General features: G+C 42.3%; 1 protein-coding gene across 1 annotated transcript in view; it reads left to right on the forward strand.

The window, feature by feature from the left end:
- prkar1b (protein kinase, cAMP-dependent, regulatory, type I, beta) overlaps positions 1-17393 on the forward strand; it is a 158436-nt gene that overhangs the window by 23792 nt on the left and 117251 nt on the right. Inside the window, exon 2 of the mRNA XM_063059355.1 lies at positions 9223-9393. Within this exon, the coding sequence (XP_062915425.1) occupies positions 9223-9393 (171 nt within the window). The remainder of the gene's footprint in view (positions 1-9222; positions 9394-17393) is intronic.

Here is a 17393-nt window from a genome sequence, read left to right on the forward strand (position 1 = left end):
GGCCTTTTTTTAAAAAAAACAAAAAGACAAATGCTTAAGAAACGTCAGTTGCCGCCTAATGAGCCACAAGCCGCAGAAAGGAATAGCAAGAATTAACCTACCAGGTGTGTCGTTGGTCTGTGGGAGGAAATTGGAGCACCCAGGGAAAAACCATGCGTACTCGGAGAGAACATACAAAGTCTCCTTGCCCGTAGTGCCAGAATTAACTCTGAACTCCGACGCCTCAAGCTGTAATACCGTGGCTTTGTCAACAGGACCTGCCAAGGATAATGATTTACTTGTGTAGTGCATAAGGTCCAGAAGCTCAAATCTTGGTATTTCTCAAGATCCCAACAATTTATAATGATAGTTAAATCCAGTAACCTTTTCAGTGAATTTTTTTTCGGCCCGTTATGCCGCTGGCCATTAGGGCAGCAGTGAAGGTCCTCCATCTCTGGCGGTGTTCACAGCTTCCTTCATCTTGTCAATAGCTTCCTTTCTGATTTCACTACTGTCAGTCATGCAAGTCCTGGGTGGAGGCTCAGGAATGGTGTCACTCGGATGGAGCAAGATTCTTTGTTGCTGTTTCCCTAACAATTTTATTTTGGCAGTCACTGTTGTTAGCCCTGAGCTGGACTCCCAACCTGGAGGGCGGTGGATTGCTCTTGACCTGTTTGGCATGACTGGCTCTACCAGGAGCCAAAGCACAAGTCCCTGACTCCAGCCAACATGGCTCTCTGGGTTAATGAAGGACACAAACCTCCAAACTATGACAAGGTTGTGGTCCTCTTGGAGGTTATCGGTGAAACACTGCATGTTATTCCCATTGCAGAATTGATGTCTGTGGAGGGCGAGAAGACTAAGTTTCCCATCAGAATATATTGAGAAATATATTTGCTTTGATTCAAATGGCAATGAAAAGTAAACTCTCGATTCCTTCAATAAAGTTGAATAGAGTAGTAATGTTTATAGTGTTCTCATGTACAGGTGCCTTCTGCTTCCCAAACTATTTTTGGATATAATCTTGTTTTAAAACTTGATTTGTTTTCACAACTGCAGAAGTCAAATGGAAATGAGCCATGTAATAATTGACTGTAAATCTGTCATTATTAGTTTGCATTTTATCAAACAATATATGAAAGAACAACAAGTAAATTTTGGTTTCATGTCATTTTGAAGAAAGTTGTCTACAGCAGGTCTACTGTCCGTTCTTTTCTTCTACTCACTCTCTCTTGATCAACTATCCCCTTTATTCTGACCTGTTGTATGTCTGTCTTTCTGGCTGCTATATTTGGATGCCAACACATCAAGTCCTGCCAGTGTTGCCATCATGTCCACACCTGGATTAATGCATGTATTGGAGGCAATAGGAAGGAGGGGAGAAACTCTGAGCGAATGAGGAGATGGGGTGAAGCAACACTAGCAGGATCTGACATATTGACATTTAAGAACGTACCTTTTCTACAGATATTTCAACACACAGGATAAGCACTTAATTTGAATATTGAACCATAAGCTAGTATTCCAGAGGCCTGGACTAACAACCCAAAGAAGCAATTTCTGATTCCTCCTTGGTATCTATTATAAAGAATTTGAGGGCGGGCATGGGTGGATAGGGAGGATAGGATAGATGGTCACTTAATTATTAGCAATAGTAAATATGAAACCTACCAGATGTCAGTTAAAAACTCATCCTGTTCACTCTGTCCTTCAGGGATGAAATCTATTGTCTTTACTTGGTTTGGTCTTCATGTGACTCCAGACCCACTCCACGAGGTTAACTTCTAGGCACACTCTGAAGCGGCCAAGTAAGCCCCTGCGATTGTACCTTAATTAGTATGTTTCAAAATGAAACTTTTTGATTTTGGAAGTTGATAAGGAATATGGTTCATGAAACTATAAGAATTCCCAGAACAAACAAGAGAAGATCTGCAGGTGCTGGAAATCCAAGCAACACACACAAAATGCTGGAGAAACTCAGCGGGCCAGGCAGCATCTATGGAAAAAAAGTACAATTGATGTTTTGAACCAAAACCCTTCAGCAGTACTGGAGGAAAAAAAAGATGAGTAGATTTAAAAGGTGGGTGGAGGAGAGGGAGAAACACAATGTGATTGGTGAAACTGGGAGGGGGAATTAAAGAGCTGGGAAGTTGATTGGTGAAAGAGATACGGGGCTGGAGAAGGGAGAATATAGTAGGAGAGGACAGAAGGCCATGGAAGAAAGAAAAAGGAGCACCAGAGGGAGGCAATGGGCAAGCACAGAGATAAGATGAGAGAAAGTAAAGGGGATGGGGCGTGGTGAAGTGGGGGGGTGCATTACCAGAAATTCGAATAATCGATGTTCATGCCATCTGGTTGGAGGCTATCCAGATGCAATACAAGGTGGTGTTCCTCCAACCTGAGTGTGGCTTCATCGCGACAGTAAAGGAGGCCATAGATGGTCACGTCGGAATGGGAAGTGGAATTAAATGGGTGGTCACTGGGAGATCCTGCTTCTTCTGGCAAACGGAGTGTAAGTGCTCAGCAAAGTGGTCTCCCAGTCTGTGTCGGGTCTCTCCGATTATACAGGAGGTCACACCAGGAGCACGAAACTTAGTATATGACCCCAACAGACTGGCATGTAAAGTGTCGCCTCACCTGGAAGGACTGTTTGGGGCCCTTAATGGTAGTGAGGGAAAGGTGTGGGGGTAGATGTAGCACTTTTTCTGCTTGCAAGGGTAAGTGTCAGTAGGGAGGGACGAATGGACAAGGAGTCAAGTAGGGAGCAATCCGTGTGGAAAGCAAGAAGTGATGGGGGGTGGGGGAAGAAGATGTGCTTGCTGGTGGGATCCTGTTGGAGACGGTGGAAGTTCCTGAGAATTATGTGTTGGATACGGAGGCTGGTGGGGTTGTAGGTGAGGACAAGAGGAACCCTATCCCTGGCTTTACCCATGATGGGTCATATCCACTACTTTTTGGAAGATTTTCCATTCAATGGCATTGGTGTTTCCACACCAGGCTGTACTTTATTCTGTAAGATAGATCAGCTAGTTGAGTAGCGTTGCAACAGCAACTTTGCACTCAATGTCAGTAAGACCAAGGAATTGATTGTGGACTTCGGGAAAAGGAAGTCGAGAAAATGCAAACTGGTACTCATCGAGGGATCAGCAGTAGAAAGGGTGAGCAATTTGTACATCTCTGAAGATCTATCCTGGGCCCAACATATTGACGTAATTAAGAAGATGGCACAACAGTGGCTATATATCACTAGGAGTTTGAGGAGACTTGTTATGCTACCAAAGACACTTGCAATTTTCTACAGATGTACGGTGGAGAACATCCTGATTGGTTGCATCACTGTCTAGTATGGAGGGGCCACTGCTCAGGATCAGAAAAAGCTGCAGAAATTTGCAAACTGAGTCAGCTCCATCGTGGGCACTAGCCTGCCCAGGATTGAGGACATCTTCAAAAGACAATGCCTCAAAAAGATGGCAGCTATCATTAATGACCTCCTTCAACCCAGGACATGCCCTCTTCACATGGCTACCATTGATGAGGTGGTATGTGAGCCTGAAGACACACACTCAACATTTCAGGAATGGTTTTGTTCCCTCCGCCATCAGATTTCTAACTGGACAAAGAACCCATGTACACTATCTCATTTTGTTTTCTTTTTTGCCCTCAATTTTTGCACTATTTAATTTAAATACAATATATACTGTTGTAATTCATTTTTTTATTGTGAACTATACTGCTGCCACAAAACAACAAATTTCACAACATATGCCTCTGATATTAAACTTGATTTTGATTGTGATGGAATAACCTCTTCATCCTAGACATTTAATCTAGTGAATAACTACTGTACTGATTCAGAGGCAAGTATATCCTTCCATATTCATGGAATCTTAAGATTTGATCAAATGAAGTATTATCTGGTACCTGTATGTTTCTTACATCAAGTCTCTGATTTTGTTATCCAGCCAACAAGGCCGACAAACCTAACAAACCTTTTGTTTTCCAAATTGCATGCTTTACTCAAGAATGCTAAAAACAGCAACTGGATTGGCCGGTTGGGCCCTCAGACCTGCTGTGCTGTTCAGCAGGGTCATGGTTTCTTTACTCTGCCAGTAGCATTTTCCTGCTCTATCCCCATATCCCTTGATTCCTTTAATATCCCGAAATCCCTAATTTATCCCTAATTTGGATGAACTGTGCGCTCCTATGACCTTCCAGGATAGAGAATTCCACAGATTTGTCACCCTGTGTGACAAGAAATTGGATTCATTTCTACCCTTAATGGTTTATTTTTACTTTTGAGACTGTGAATCTGGCTGTACACTCTCCAGTTAGAAGGATCTTCCTTCTTGCATTAACTTCGAGATCATCTCTCAATCTTCTAAACTCAAGCATTTACAAGCCCATTGTATTCAATCTTCCTTGTACAGCAAAGCTGTTGTCCCAGGAACAAAGCTTATGTATCTTTGCTGCGTTCCTTATATCCTTGATTAGATGAGGGGAGCAAAACAGTGTGTAGTGCTTCAGGCTATTGGTGCTGCGCAGGATTTCTAACATTGTGTTCATTAGTCCTTCCTGAGGCTACAAGGATGCCTGGATATTTTGTTAATTGTATATGTGCAGATAGAGTGCCAATGCTGGAGTGAGTGAATGTGGTGAATTGGATCCCAATTCAGCATGTTACTTTGCTCTGAAAGATGTGAGGCTTCATGAAAAAGATTTGAAGTGTGTGGAAAGTATTCCATCGTACTGCTGATTTACTCTGTAGATATTGGAAAATCTTTCATTCGGCCTGAGATGCATCTTTCACCCAGTAACATGCCTTTGAAGTTGACTAATTGTTTCTGGTCAGTGGTGATTCCCCTGGATAGTGATTGTAGAGGATTCCGTAATGTAATAGTGTTAAATATAAAACAGAAACTTGAGATGGTCAATGCCTTGCTCTTGTATAAGGATTATGTGCTTGCCATCAGTCAGGTTTATTATCACTGACATATGTTGTGAAATTTATTGTTCTGTGACAGTAGTACAGCACAATACATTAAAAAAAATTAAGTTACAATAAGGTTATTCATTTAGAAATACAGCTCAGAGCAGGCCCTTTCGGAACAACAAGCAACCCACCTATTTAAACCTAGCCTAATCACAGGAGAATTTAGACCATAAGACTTGGAGCATAATTAGGATGCTCAGTCCATCATGTTTACTCCACTATTTCATCATGGCTGATTTATTATCTCCTGCCTTCTCCCAGGAACCTTTGACACCCTAACTAATCAAGAACCTATCCACCTCAACTTTAAATATACTTCATGGCTTGCGTTCCACAGCAATCTGTAACAATGAATCCACAGATTCACCACACTCTCTGGCTAAAGAAATTCCTCCTCATCTTTGTTCTAAATGGATGTCCCTCTATCGTGAGGCTGTGCCCTCTGGTCCTTGACTCACCCACCATAGGAAACATCCTTTCCACATCCACTCTAAGCCTTTGAATATTTGATAGGTTTCACTGAGATTACCCCCCACGCCCCATTCCTCCTCATTCTGTACTCCAGCAACTACAGACTCTGAGCCATCAACTGCTCCATATGTTAACACTTTCATTCCTGGAATCATTCTCGTGAACCTCCTCTGTACCCTCTCCAATTCCAGCACATCCTTTCTTAGATAAGGGGCCCAAAGCTGTTCACAGTACTCAGTACGGTTTGACTAATGCCTTATAAAGCCTCAATATTATATCATTGCTTTTGTATTTTAGTTCTCTCGAAATTAACATTGTATTTGCCTTGCTTATCATTGACTCAACCTGCATGTGGAACTTTAGGGAATTCTGCACAAGGACTCCCAAGTCCCTTTGCACCTCAGATTTTAAAAAATTCTCCTGGTTTATAACATAGTCTATACCTTTAGTCCTTTGACCAAAGTGCATGATCTTGTACTTCCCTACACTATATTCCATCTGCCTTTTTGTCCATTCTCCCAATCTGTTTTTCTGCAGATATGCTGCTTCCTTAACACTACCTGCCCCTCCACCTATCTTTGCGTCATCCACAAACTTGGCCACAAAGCCATGAATTCCATCATCCAAATCACTGACATTACGTGAAAAGAAGCAGTACCTACACCGACCTCTGCTGAACGCCACTCATCCCTGGCAGTCAACCAGAAAAGACCTGCTTTCTTCCCAGTCTTTGCATCTTGCCTGTCAGCCAATCTTCTATCCATGCTAGTATCTTTCCTGTAATAATGTGGTCTCTTAGGCGACACCTTGTCAAAGGCCTTCTGAAAATTCAAGTACACAACATCCACTAATTCTCTTCGTCTGTCCTCCTTGTTATTTCTCAAAAAATGCCATTAAGATTTTCCCTTGAGGAAACCATGCTGATTTTGGCCAATTTTACCATGTGCCTCTAAGTACCCCGGAACCCTATCCTTAATAATGAACTCTTAACATCTTCCCAACCATATATGCCAGTTAGCCTGACTTCAATCTGGAAATTTATATAACACAAAGTGCTGGAGGATCTCAGCAAGACAGGCAGCATCTATCTTACCTGGTCTGCTGAGTTCCTCCAGCATTTTGTGTGTGTTAACTGGCATATAATTTCCTTTCTTTTATCTCCCTCCTTTCTTAAAAGGGTCAAGTGATGTTTGCAATTTTCCAGTCCTCCAGAATCTAGTGATTACTGAAAGATCATTAATGCTTCCCACAATCTCTTCAGCTACCTCTTTCAGGATCCTGGGATGTATAGTCCAGGTGACGTACCTACTATCAGACCTTTCAGCTTCCCAAGCACCTCCTCCTTAGTTGTAGCCCCCTGATACTTTTGAATTTCTGGCCTACTGCTGGTGTCTTTCGCAGTGAAGGCAGAACCAAAATACTTATTAAATTTGTCTGCCATTTCTTTGCCCGCCATTACTACCTCTCCATCATTTTTCAGTGGTCCAATATTCACTCTTGTTTCTCTTTTACTCTTTATACTTCTGAAAAAATATTTTGTATCCACTTTTATATTATTGCCTAGCTTGCCTTCATATTTCATCTTTTTTCTTTGTGGCTTTTTTTTCTTTATTCCCAGTCTACCTGCATATCCCTCATGTCTCTCACAACATTGCCCTTTTGGCATGCATTTTCTATCTCCTGCTGTAATTTGTAGCCCACATCCTGTCTACTGTCTGGATGTCTCTTTCTAACTCCCATCAGGGTCTTTTCACCCTTGCATTTTCTTAACTCTACCCACAAGGATTTTACACCTTCATCCTATGTCACCTCTTTCTAAGGATTTGACTTCATCTCTTGCCACCAGAGCTACCCTCCCACCCCACCTACCTGCCTGTCCTTTCAATGCATTGTGTATCCTTGAATATTAAGGTCCCAACTGTGATCTTCTTTCAGCCACGGCTCAGATATTTACAACATCATGCCTGATAATCTCTCACTGCACTACAAGATACTCTATTCTGTATACTGTGTGCCTTCAGATATAACACCTTCAGTCCTGGTTTCATCATCTTTTTGATTTTGCTTCCCTGTCACACTTCAACTCGTCCTACTGACTGCAATTTTTCCTTATCATCTGCCTGTCCTTCCTCAGTCTCACTACACACTGCATCTAGTGTATAGCTTCGTCAGTCCTATCAATCCAATTCCCATCCCCCTGCCAAATTAGTTAAGCTCTCCCCAACGGCTTTAGCAAGCCTGGCCGGAAGGATATTATTCCCCCCTTGTGTTCAGGTGTAACCCATCCTTTCTGTACAGGTCATACCTTCTGCAGAAGAGATCCCTATGATCCAGAAATTTGAAACCCTGCCCCCCTGCACCAATTCTTCAGCCATGCATTTACCTGCCAAGTCATTCTATTCTTACCCTTACTGGCACATGGTATGGACAGTAGTCCAGAAATTACTACCCTGGAGGACCTACTTTTCAGCTTTCTGTCCAACTCCCTATGTTCTCTGTTCAGGACCTCCTTCCTTTTCCTACCAGTGTCGTTGGTACCGCTATGTACTACGACTTGTGGTTGTTCACCTTCCCTCTTTAGAACGCTTTGGACCCGATCCGAGACGTCCCTGGTCTTGGCACCTGGAAGGCAACATACCATCCAGTTGTCTCTTTTACATCCACAGAATCTCCTGTCTGCTCCTCTGCGTACCTCATCATCTGCATTGCCTCTCTAATCCTAAGCCAGTTATGTCTGGCGTAACATCAGAGACTCCATTCAATTGAATGGGGATTAGAAAGAAATGAAGTTATATATTATTGATGTACTGCTTTTAATAATTTATTGTGTTAATACTTTTAATATTGGGGAAGAAGTCTTGTGGTTTTGACAAACAAGGAAATTTGCAGAAGTTGGAAATCCAAGCAAAACAAAATGCTGGAGGAATTCAGCAGGCCAGCCAGCCATCTATGGAAAAGGGAACTGGTCCTGCTGAAAGGTCTCAGCCTGAAACGTCGACTGTACTCTTTTCCATAGATGCTGATTGGCCTGCTGAGTTCCTCCAGCATTTTGTGTGTGTTGTAATAGTTTTGACAGCAAGCTAAAGCTTTGACAGCAAACTTTGCCTCCTGTCAGAAGCTATTTAGAACAAGGGACCTCAGCAATATGTTACCAGTGGCATGCTTTCCATGAAGGCAATTAGCTGCGTAGGCCTTTCAGTATCTTGCCGTTTGGATTGATCGGTCCTCACGTACGATCCAGGTAAATGCAAGTGGGCATGTATGACAGGCTTGAGTTGGCTCCAATTCGATTCAGCCTAATAGTTCACCACAATGAAGGACAAGTGTTTTTAGTCTGTTACATAATGGCATAGTGTCTATTGTCATTTTTATCTAGCTCAGTCTTTAACACCGTATTTTCATTTAAAAAAAACTATTCTGGCCCTTTGAGTGAGCTGCGCTGTCTGCAACCCCTGATTTAACCATGGCCAAATGATGGAACAATTTATAATGACAGATTAGCTTACTAACCTGTAAACCTTTGGACTGTGGGAGGAAACCGGAGCAGCCAGAGGTCACCGGGAGAATTTACAAACTCCTTACAGGCAGCAATGGGAATTGAACCCAGGTCACTGCTACGGTAAAGCATTGTCCCAATTACTACACTACAGTGCCACCAATAGTATCATATAGTATTATAATTTTTATCTTCAGAACTTGGATAATTATTGTTAGTTTTCTGGTTTAAACAAAAATGGGTCTGTACAGTATATGTAAGAAAACATTTTCTTGTTTCAATTTAGGAAGAATGCAAACAAATTTTGGCTCGACAGAAGTCTAATTCTCAGTCTGACTCGCATGATGATGAGATTTCACCACCACCACCAAATCCAGTAGTAAAGGCCAGACGCAGAAGAGGGGGAGTAAGTGCCGAAGTTTACACCGAAGAGGATGCAGTCTCTTATGTTCGGAAGGTATGATGCAGATCAACAGGTCTGACTTGTCATTTCTGGCATTTTCCCTGCCTTTGCATGTTTCTCCTCTTATTGTTCCTCTTCATCTTGCATTTGAAACCTGAATTTTCTATCAGCTGTTGGGTGCACATCAGACCAGAGCATTAGTCCACAACTCAGCCGTGATTTAAGTTCACCCTTTATTTCAGGTAGGGCCTTATTGAAGTACTTAAATGGAATATACTGCAGAATCTTGCTTAGCATTTGGGATACATTTAAAAAAAAATGTAAATGATATGACATCAGTGCTAAAATCAGAGTAATTTCTGACAGTTGTTCTTGCCTCAGTACCAGGAACCTAGTTGAGGGACGAGGCCTCCATTGGTATTCCCTCTGCAATTAAATAGTTAAAATCATCTGTTTATATGGGGCTTAATGTGTGGTGAGCCACCAGGGCAATATGCAGTGGTTGCCTTTGAGGGCCAATGTTGAGTTGCCTGGAGTGAGTAACGGGTAGTTAGTCATGCATATTTCCGAGATCAGGGGTTCTAGGCTATAACCTGAGTGCATGTGGTCCATTGCTGAGGATGAGCAGTGACTGCTTCATGTATTCATATTCTTTCCCCCCCCCCCCCAACTTCCCCCCACCCCAATTCTACACTTCTCTTGTAGCCTCAGCTGAGTTGTACGAGGGGAATCTCCAGGCTGGGAAGAGTTGCGCAGCGAACCAAAAAACAGTAAAGATAGCAGCTTTTACGATATACACAGATCTAGTGGCAATGAGAGGACTGTAAGAACTGGATGTTCTGTTAAAACAGAGCAAAGTTTTTATTTAAAAAAGAGGTTAGCTTTATTTGTCACCTGAAACATCGAAGCAAATGCGTCACTTGCTTCAAACAAACCAGTGAAGATTTGAGGGTTAGTCCACAAGTGTTGCCACACTTCTGTCAGCCTAGCATGCCCACAGCTTGCTAATCTTAACCCATATGTCTTTCTTTGGAATGTAGGAGGAAACCAGAGCACCTGGAAGAAACCCACACGGTCACGAACTCCTTACAGACAGTGGCAGAAATCAATCCCCAATTGGTGATCGCTGGCGCTGTAAAGCAATTGCTCTAACCACTATGCAATTGTGCTATTCTGCTTTGCTATTGTGCCGTCAGTATCCCATGCTGATGGTAGCAGCCAAGGAGCATCTTGAAGCCCCGTCCCAATGTTGTATGTTTACATTGCTTGCCCACAGCCCGTCCAAAGCCAGCTTTCATAGCCATCCTCTTCAAGTTATTTAGGTGGCTCGCTTAATACTGAACTGCATGTCAATGTGATCACTATTTCATTGCTGTTGGTGTGCCAGATTCCCAGCACAGCAGTACACAGTCCAAGCAGATATCTGTTTTTAAGCCCTGAAGAATGTGCTTGAGTGTATTGGTTTCAGGGCCAAAAACATGAAAAATTAGTGCTGTAGTTCTAAGCGAGGTACTAGGGTGAATCTCTTACAGAATTCTGAAATATTGTCATAATCCTGCTCATTTCTACTTGGAGCCTCATGTAAAAGAGAAATGCATTTTCCTTTTTAAATACCGTGAATAAGGCATGCTAAAATCTGAAGAGCAAAGTATTAAAGATGCTGGAAGTCTGTAATGAAAATAAAATGTTGTGCAGAAACATTTCAGTTCAATGATCTTTCATCAGTATTGTTAAAATCTCATTTAAAGTGATCTCTCACAAAATTATGCACGTGTATTTGTATATTTTCTTCAATGTTATTCCATCTGCTAAACATCAACATTGCATTCATTTTCATCAGGTAAATAAATAGCTTTTAAATTTACAGAATTTCTTTGTCTCTTTTAGAATGTCCTTTTTAAATTGGCTCTTGTTCTTTGTTTCAAAATGTTACATTATGCAATCTTTTAAAGTAAATTTCATCTGCTCTGTATCCACACATTCCACCATACTGTCTGTAACTCTAAATCTATTACTATTGTTGAAATGCCTAAGCTTCCAAGGATTGTGCCATGTCTAAATTTGGTAATTGTTCCCTCTGTGTACAAGTCAAATTTATTATATGCATAGGTACAGTGGCATGCAAAAGTTTTGGCAACCCTGGTCAAAATTTCTGTTACTGTGAATAGCTAAGCAAGTAAAAGATGACCTGATTTCCAAAAGGCATAAAGTTAAAGATGACACATTTCTTTAATATTTTAAGCAAGGTTACTTTTTTATTTCGATCTTTTACAGTTTCAAAATAACAAAAAAGGAAAAGGGCCCAAAGCAAAAGTTTGGGCACCCTGCATGGTCAGTAACACCCCCTTTGGCAAGTATCACAGCTTGTAAATGCTTTCTGTAGCCAACTAAGAGTCTTTCAATTCTTGTTTGGTGGATTTTCACCCATTCTTCCTTGCAGAAGGCTTCTAGTTCTGTGAGATTCTTGGGCCATCTTGCATGCACTGCTCTTTTGAGGTCTATCCACAGATTTTTGATGATGTTTAGGTCGGGGGACTGTGAGGGCCATGGCAAAACCTTCAGCTTGTGCCTCTTGAGGTAGTCCATTGTAGATTTTGAGGTGTATTTAAGATCATTATCCTGTTGTAGAAGCCATCTTCTTTTCATCTTCAGCTTTTTTACAGACGGTGTGATGTTTGCTTCCAGAATTTGCTGGTATTTAATTGAATTCATTCTTCCCTCTACCAGTGAAATGTTCCCCGTGCCACTGGCTGCAACACAAACCCAAAGCATGATCGATCCACCCCCGTGCTTAACAGTTGGAGAGGGGTTCTTTTCATGAAATTCTGCACCCTTTTTTCTCCAAACATACCTTTGCTCATTACAGCCAAAAAGTTCTATTTTAACTTCATCAGACCACAGGACTTGTTTCCAAAATGCATCAGGCTTGTTTAGATGTTCCTTTGCAAACTTCTGATGCTGAATTTTGTGGTGAGGACACAGGAAAGGTTTTCTTCTGATGACTCTTCCATGAAGATCATATTTGTGCAGGTGTTGCTGCACAGTAGAACAGTGCACCACCACTCCAGAGTCTGTTAAATCTTCCTGAAGGTCTTTTGCAGTCGAATGGGGGTTTTGATTTGCCTTTCTAGCAATCCTATGAGCAATTCTCTCAAAAGGTTTTGTTTTGGTCTTCCAGACCTCAACTTGACCTCCACCGTTCCTGTTAACTGCCATTTCTTAATTACATTACGAACTGAGGAAACGGCTACCTGAAAATGCTTTACTATCTTCTTACAGCCTTCTCCTGCTTTGTGGGCATCACTTATTTTATTTTTCAGACTGCTAGGTAGCTGGTTAGAGGAGCCCATGGCTGCTGATTGTTGGGACAAGGTTTGAGGAGTCGGGGTATTTATAAAGGTTTGAAATTTGCATTATCTGGCCTTTCCTAATGATGACTGTGAACAAGCCATAGCCCTAACCAGCTAATTAAGTTCTGAGACCTTGGTAAAAGTTATCTGAGAGCTCAAATCTCTTGGGGTGTCCAAACTTTTGCATAGTGCTCCTTTCCTTTTTTTCATTCTAAAATTGTACAAAACAAAAATACTGCACTAATAACCATATAACAATTACAGCACGGAAACAGGCCATCTCGGCCCTTCTAGTCCGTGCCAAACTCTTACTCTCAGCTAGTCCCACCGACCTGCACTCGGCCCTTAACCCTCCATTCTTTCCCTGTCCATGTATCTATCCTATTTAACTGTAAATGACACCATCGAACCTGCCTCAACCACTTCTGCTGGAAGCTCGTTCCACACAGCTACCACTCTCTTGAGTAAAGAAGTTCCCCCTCATGTTACCCCTAAACTTTTGCCCCTTACTTCTCAACTCATGTCCTCTTGTTTGAACCTCCCCAACTCTCAATGGAAAAAGCCTATCCACTTCAACTCTATCTATCCCCCTCATAATTTTAAACACCTTTATCAAGTCCCCCCTCAACCTTCTATGCTCCAAAGAATAAAGATCTAACTTGTTTAATCTTTCTCTCTAACTTAGGAGATGAAACCCAGGCAACATTTTAGTAAACCTCCTGTGTACTCTCTCAATTTTATTGACATCTTTCCTATAATTCGGTGACCAGAACTGTACACAATACTCCAAATTTGGCCTTACCAATGCCTTATACAATTTCAACATTACATCCCAACTCCTATACTCAATGCTGTGATTTATAAAGGCCAGCATACCAAAAGCTTTCTTCACCACCCTATCCACATGAGATTCCACCTTCAGGGAACTATGCACCATTATGCCTAGATCCCTCTGTTCTACAGCATTCTTCAATGCCCTACCATTTACCATGTATGTCCTATTTTGATTAGTCCTACCAAAATGTAGCACCTCACATTTTTCTGCATTAAACTCCATCTGCCATCTTTCAGCCCACTCTTCTAACTGGCCTAAATCTCTCTGCAAGCTTTGAAAATCAACTTCATTATCCACAACTCCACCTATTTTAGTATCATCTGCATACTTACTAATCCAATTTACCACCCCATCATCCAGATCATTAATATATATGACAAACAACACTGGAGCCAGTACAGATCCCTGAGGCACACCGCTACACACCGTCCTCCAATCTGACACACAGTTATCCACCACTACTCTCTGGCGTCTCCCATCCAGCCACTGCTGAATCCATTTTACTACTTTGATGTTAATGCCTAACGATTGAACCTTCCGTGTGGAACCTTGTCAAGGCCTTACTGAAGTCCATATAGACAACATCCACTGCTTTACCCTTGTCAACTTTCCTAGTAACCTCATCAAAAAATTCAATAACATTTGTCAAACATGACCTTCCACGCACAAATCCATGTTGACTGTTCCTAATTTGACCCTGTCTATCCAGATAATTGTATATACCATCTCTAAGAATACTTTCCATCAATTTACCTACCACTGGCGTCAAACTCACAGGCCGATAATTGCTAGGTTTACTCTTAGAACCCTTTTTAAACAATGGAACCAGATGAGCAATACGCCTGTCCTCCGGCACCATCCCTGTTTCTAATGACATTTGAAATATTTCTGTCAGAGCCCCTGCTATTTCCACGCTAACTTCCCTCAAGGTCCTAGGGAATATCTTTTCCGGACCCGGAGACTTATCCACTTTTATATTCCTTAAAAGTGCCAGTACTTCTTCTTTAATCGTCATACTTTCCATGGCTACCCTTCTTGTTTCCTTTACCTTACACAATTCAATATCCTTCTCCTTAGTGAATACCGAAGAAAAGAAATTGTTCAAAATCTCCCCCATCTCTTTTGGCTCCGCACATAGCCATCCACTCTGATTCTCCAAGGGACCAATTTTATCCCTCACTATCCTTTTGCTATTAATATAACTGTAGAAACCCTTTGGATTTATTTTCACCTTACTTGTTAAAGCAGCCTCGTATCTTCTTTTAGCTTTTCTAATTTCTTTCTTAAGATTCTTTTTACATTCTTTATATTCCTCGAGCACCTCATTAACTCCAAGCTGCCTATATTTATTGTAGATCCCTCTCTTTTTCCGAACCAAGTTTCCTATATCCCTTGAAAACCATGGCACTCTCAAACTTTTAACCTTTACTTTCAACCTAACAGGAACATGAAGATCCTGTACCCTCAATATTTCACCTTTAAATGACCTCCATTTCTCTATTACATCCTTCCCATAAAACAAATTGTCCCAATGCACTCCTTCTAAATCCTTTCACATCTCCTCAAGGTTAGCCTTTCTCCAATCAAAAATCTCAACCCTGGCTCCAGTCCTATCCTTCTCCATAATTATATGGAAACTAATGGTATTGTGATCACTGGACCCGAAGTGCTCCCCAACACATACCTCTGTCACCTGCACTATCTCATTCCCTAACAGGAAATCCAACGCTGCTCCTTCTCTAGTTGGTACCTCTATGTATTGCTGCAAAAAAACTATCCTGCACACATTTGATAAACTCCAAACCATCCAGCCCTTTTACAGAATGGGCTTCCCAGTCTATGTGTGGGAAAATTAAAATCTCCCACAATCACAACCTTGTGCTTACTACAAATATCTGCTATCTCCTTACAAATTTGCTCCTCCAGTTCTAGGTCCCCATTATGTGGTCTATAATACACCCCTATAAGCGTCACTACACCTTTCCCATTCCTCAATTCCACCCAAATAACCTCCCTGGACGAGTCCACTAATCTATCCTGCCAGAGCACTGCTGTTATATTTTCTCTGACAAGCAATGCAACACCTCCCCCTCTTGCCCCTCCTATTCTGTCGCACCTGAAGCAACGAAATCTGGAATATTTAGTTGCCAATCACACTCCTCCTGCAACCACGTTTCAGTACAACATCATATTTCCAAGTATCAATCCATGCTCTAAGCTCATCCACCTTTCTTACAATGCTCCAGCATTAAAATAGATGCATTTAAGAAACTCTCCACCTCTTACTCTCTGTTTATCCTTAATGGAGCAAACAACTTTATCTTTTTCTTCCTTGTCTCCTACATCTTTGGTCTGAGTGCTCCTGATCTCTGTCCCCTGCCTATCCTCCCTCACACACTGTCTACTAGCTTTCTCTATTTGTGAACTAACCTCCTTTCTCCTAGTCTCTTTAACTTGATTCCCACCCCCAACCATTCTAGTTTAAAGTCACCTCAGTAGCCCTCGCAAATCTCCCCGCCAGGATATTGGTCCCCCTAGGATTCAAGTGTAACCCGTTCTTTTTGTACAGGTCACACCTGCGCCAAAAGAGGTCGCAATGATCCAAAAACTTGAATCCCTGCCCCCTGCTCCAATCCCTCAGCCACACATTTATCCTCCACCTCATTGCATTCCTACTCTCACTGTCGTGTAGCACAGGCAGTAATCCTGAGATTACTACCTTTGTGGTCCTTTTTCTCAACTCCCTTCTTAACTCTCTATATTCTCCTTTCAGGACCTCTCCCCTTTTCCTACCTATGTCATTGGTACCTATATGTACCACGATCTTTGGCTTCTCTCCCTCTCACTTCAGGATATCTTGGACATGATCAGAAACATCCCGAACCATGGCACCAGGGAGGCAAACTACCATCCGGGTCTCCGGACTGCGTCCACAGAATCGCCTATCTGACCCCCTGACTATCGAGTCCCCTATTACTACTGCCCTCCTCTTCCTTTCCCTGCCCTTCTGAGCTACAGGGCCGGACTCTGTGACGGTGGCACAGCCACTGTTGCTTCCCCCAGGTAAGCTGTCCCCCCGCCCCCCCACCAACAGTACTCAAACAGGAGTACTTATTGTCAAGGGGCACAGCCACCGGGGTACTCTCTATTACCTGACTCTTCCTCCTTCCCCCTCCTAACCGTGACCCACTTGTCTGCCTCCCGTGGCCCCGGTGTGACCACCTGCCTGTAACTCCTCTCTATCAACTCCTCACTCTCCCTGACCAGACTTAGGTCATCGACCTGCTGCTCCAGTTCCCTAATGCATTCTCTTAGGAGCAGCATCTTGGTGCACCTGGCGCAGATGTGGACGTACGGGAGGCTGGGAGACGCCACGATCTTCCACATTTGGCACTGAGAACAACAAGCTGCCCTCACACTCATACTTCCTCCGCTCCTCAAATAACAGCAAAAAAAACCCGAAAAATTCAAAATGGCTTCCTCCACACTCCCGCTCCGATTCTCAGACTTCCTTCTCCAAATTAAACCCGAATCAGGATTTCTGTCCTTTTAATTCTTCTGCGCTTCACTGCCTGACCTCACAGCCTGCGCAGTCCTGCCTCTCTGAACGCCAATTGAAAAAAACACTTGAAAAATTCAAAATGGCTTCCTCCGCACTCCCGCTCTGATTCTCAGACTTCTTGCTAAAAATGTTGAAAGGAATGTTTTATCTTTAACTTTATGACTTTTGGAGATCTGTTCATCTTCTACTCACTTAACTATTCACAGTAACAGAAATTTTGACCAGGGGTGCCCAAACTTTTGCATGCCACTGTACATGGAAGCAGAAATGCAATGGAGAAACATGCTTTCAGCAGCTTCAGAGTCAC

This window comes from Mobula hypostoma, chromosome 9 (genome assembly GCF_963921235.1).
Source record: "Mobula hypostoma chromosome 9, sMobHyp1.1, whole genome shotgun sequence".
NCBI lineage: Eukaryota > Metazoa > Chordata > Chondrichthyes > Myliobatiformes > Myliobatidae > Mobula > Mobula hypostoma.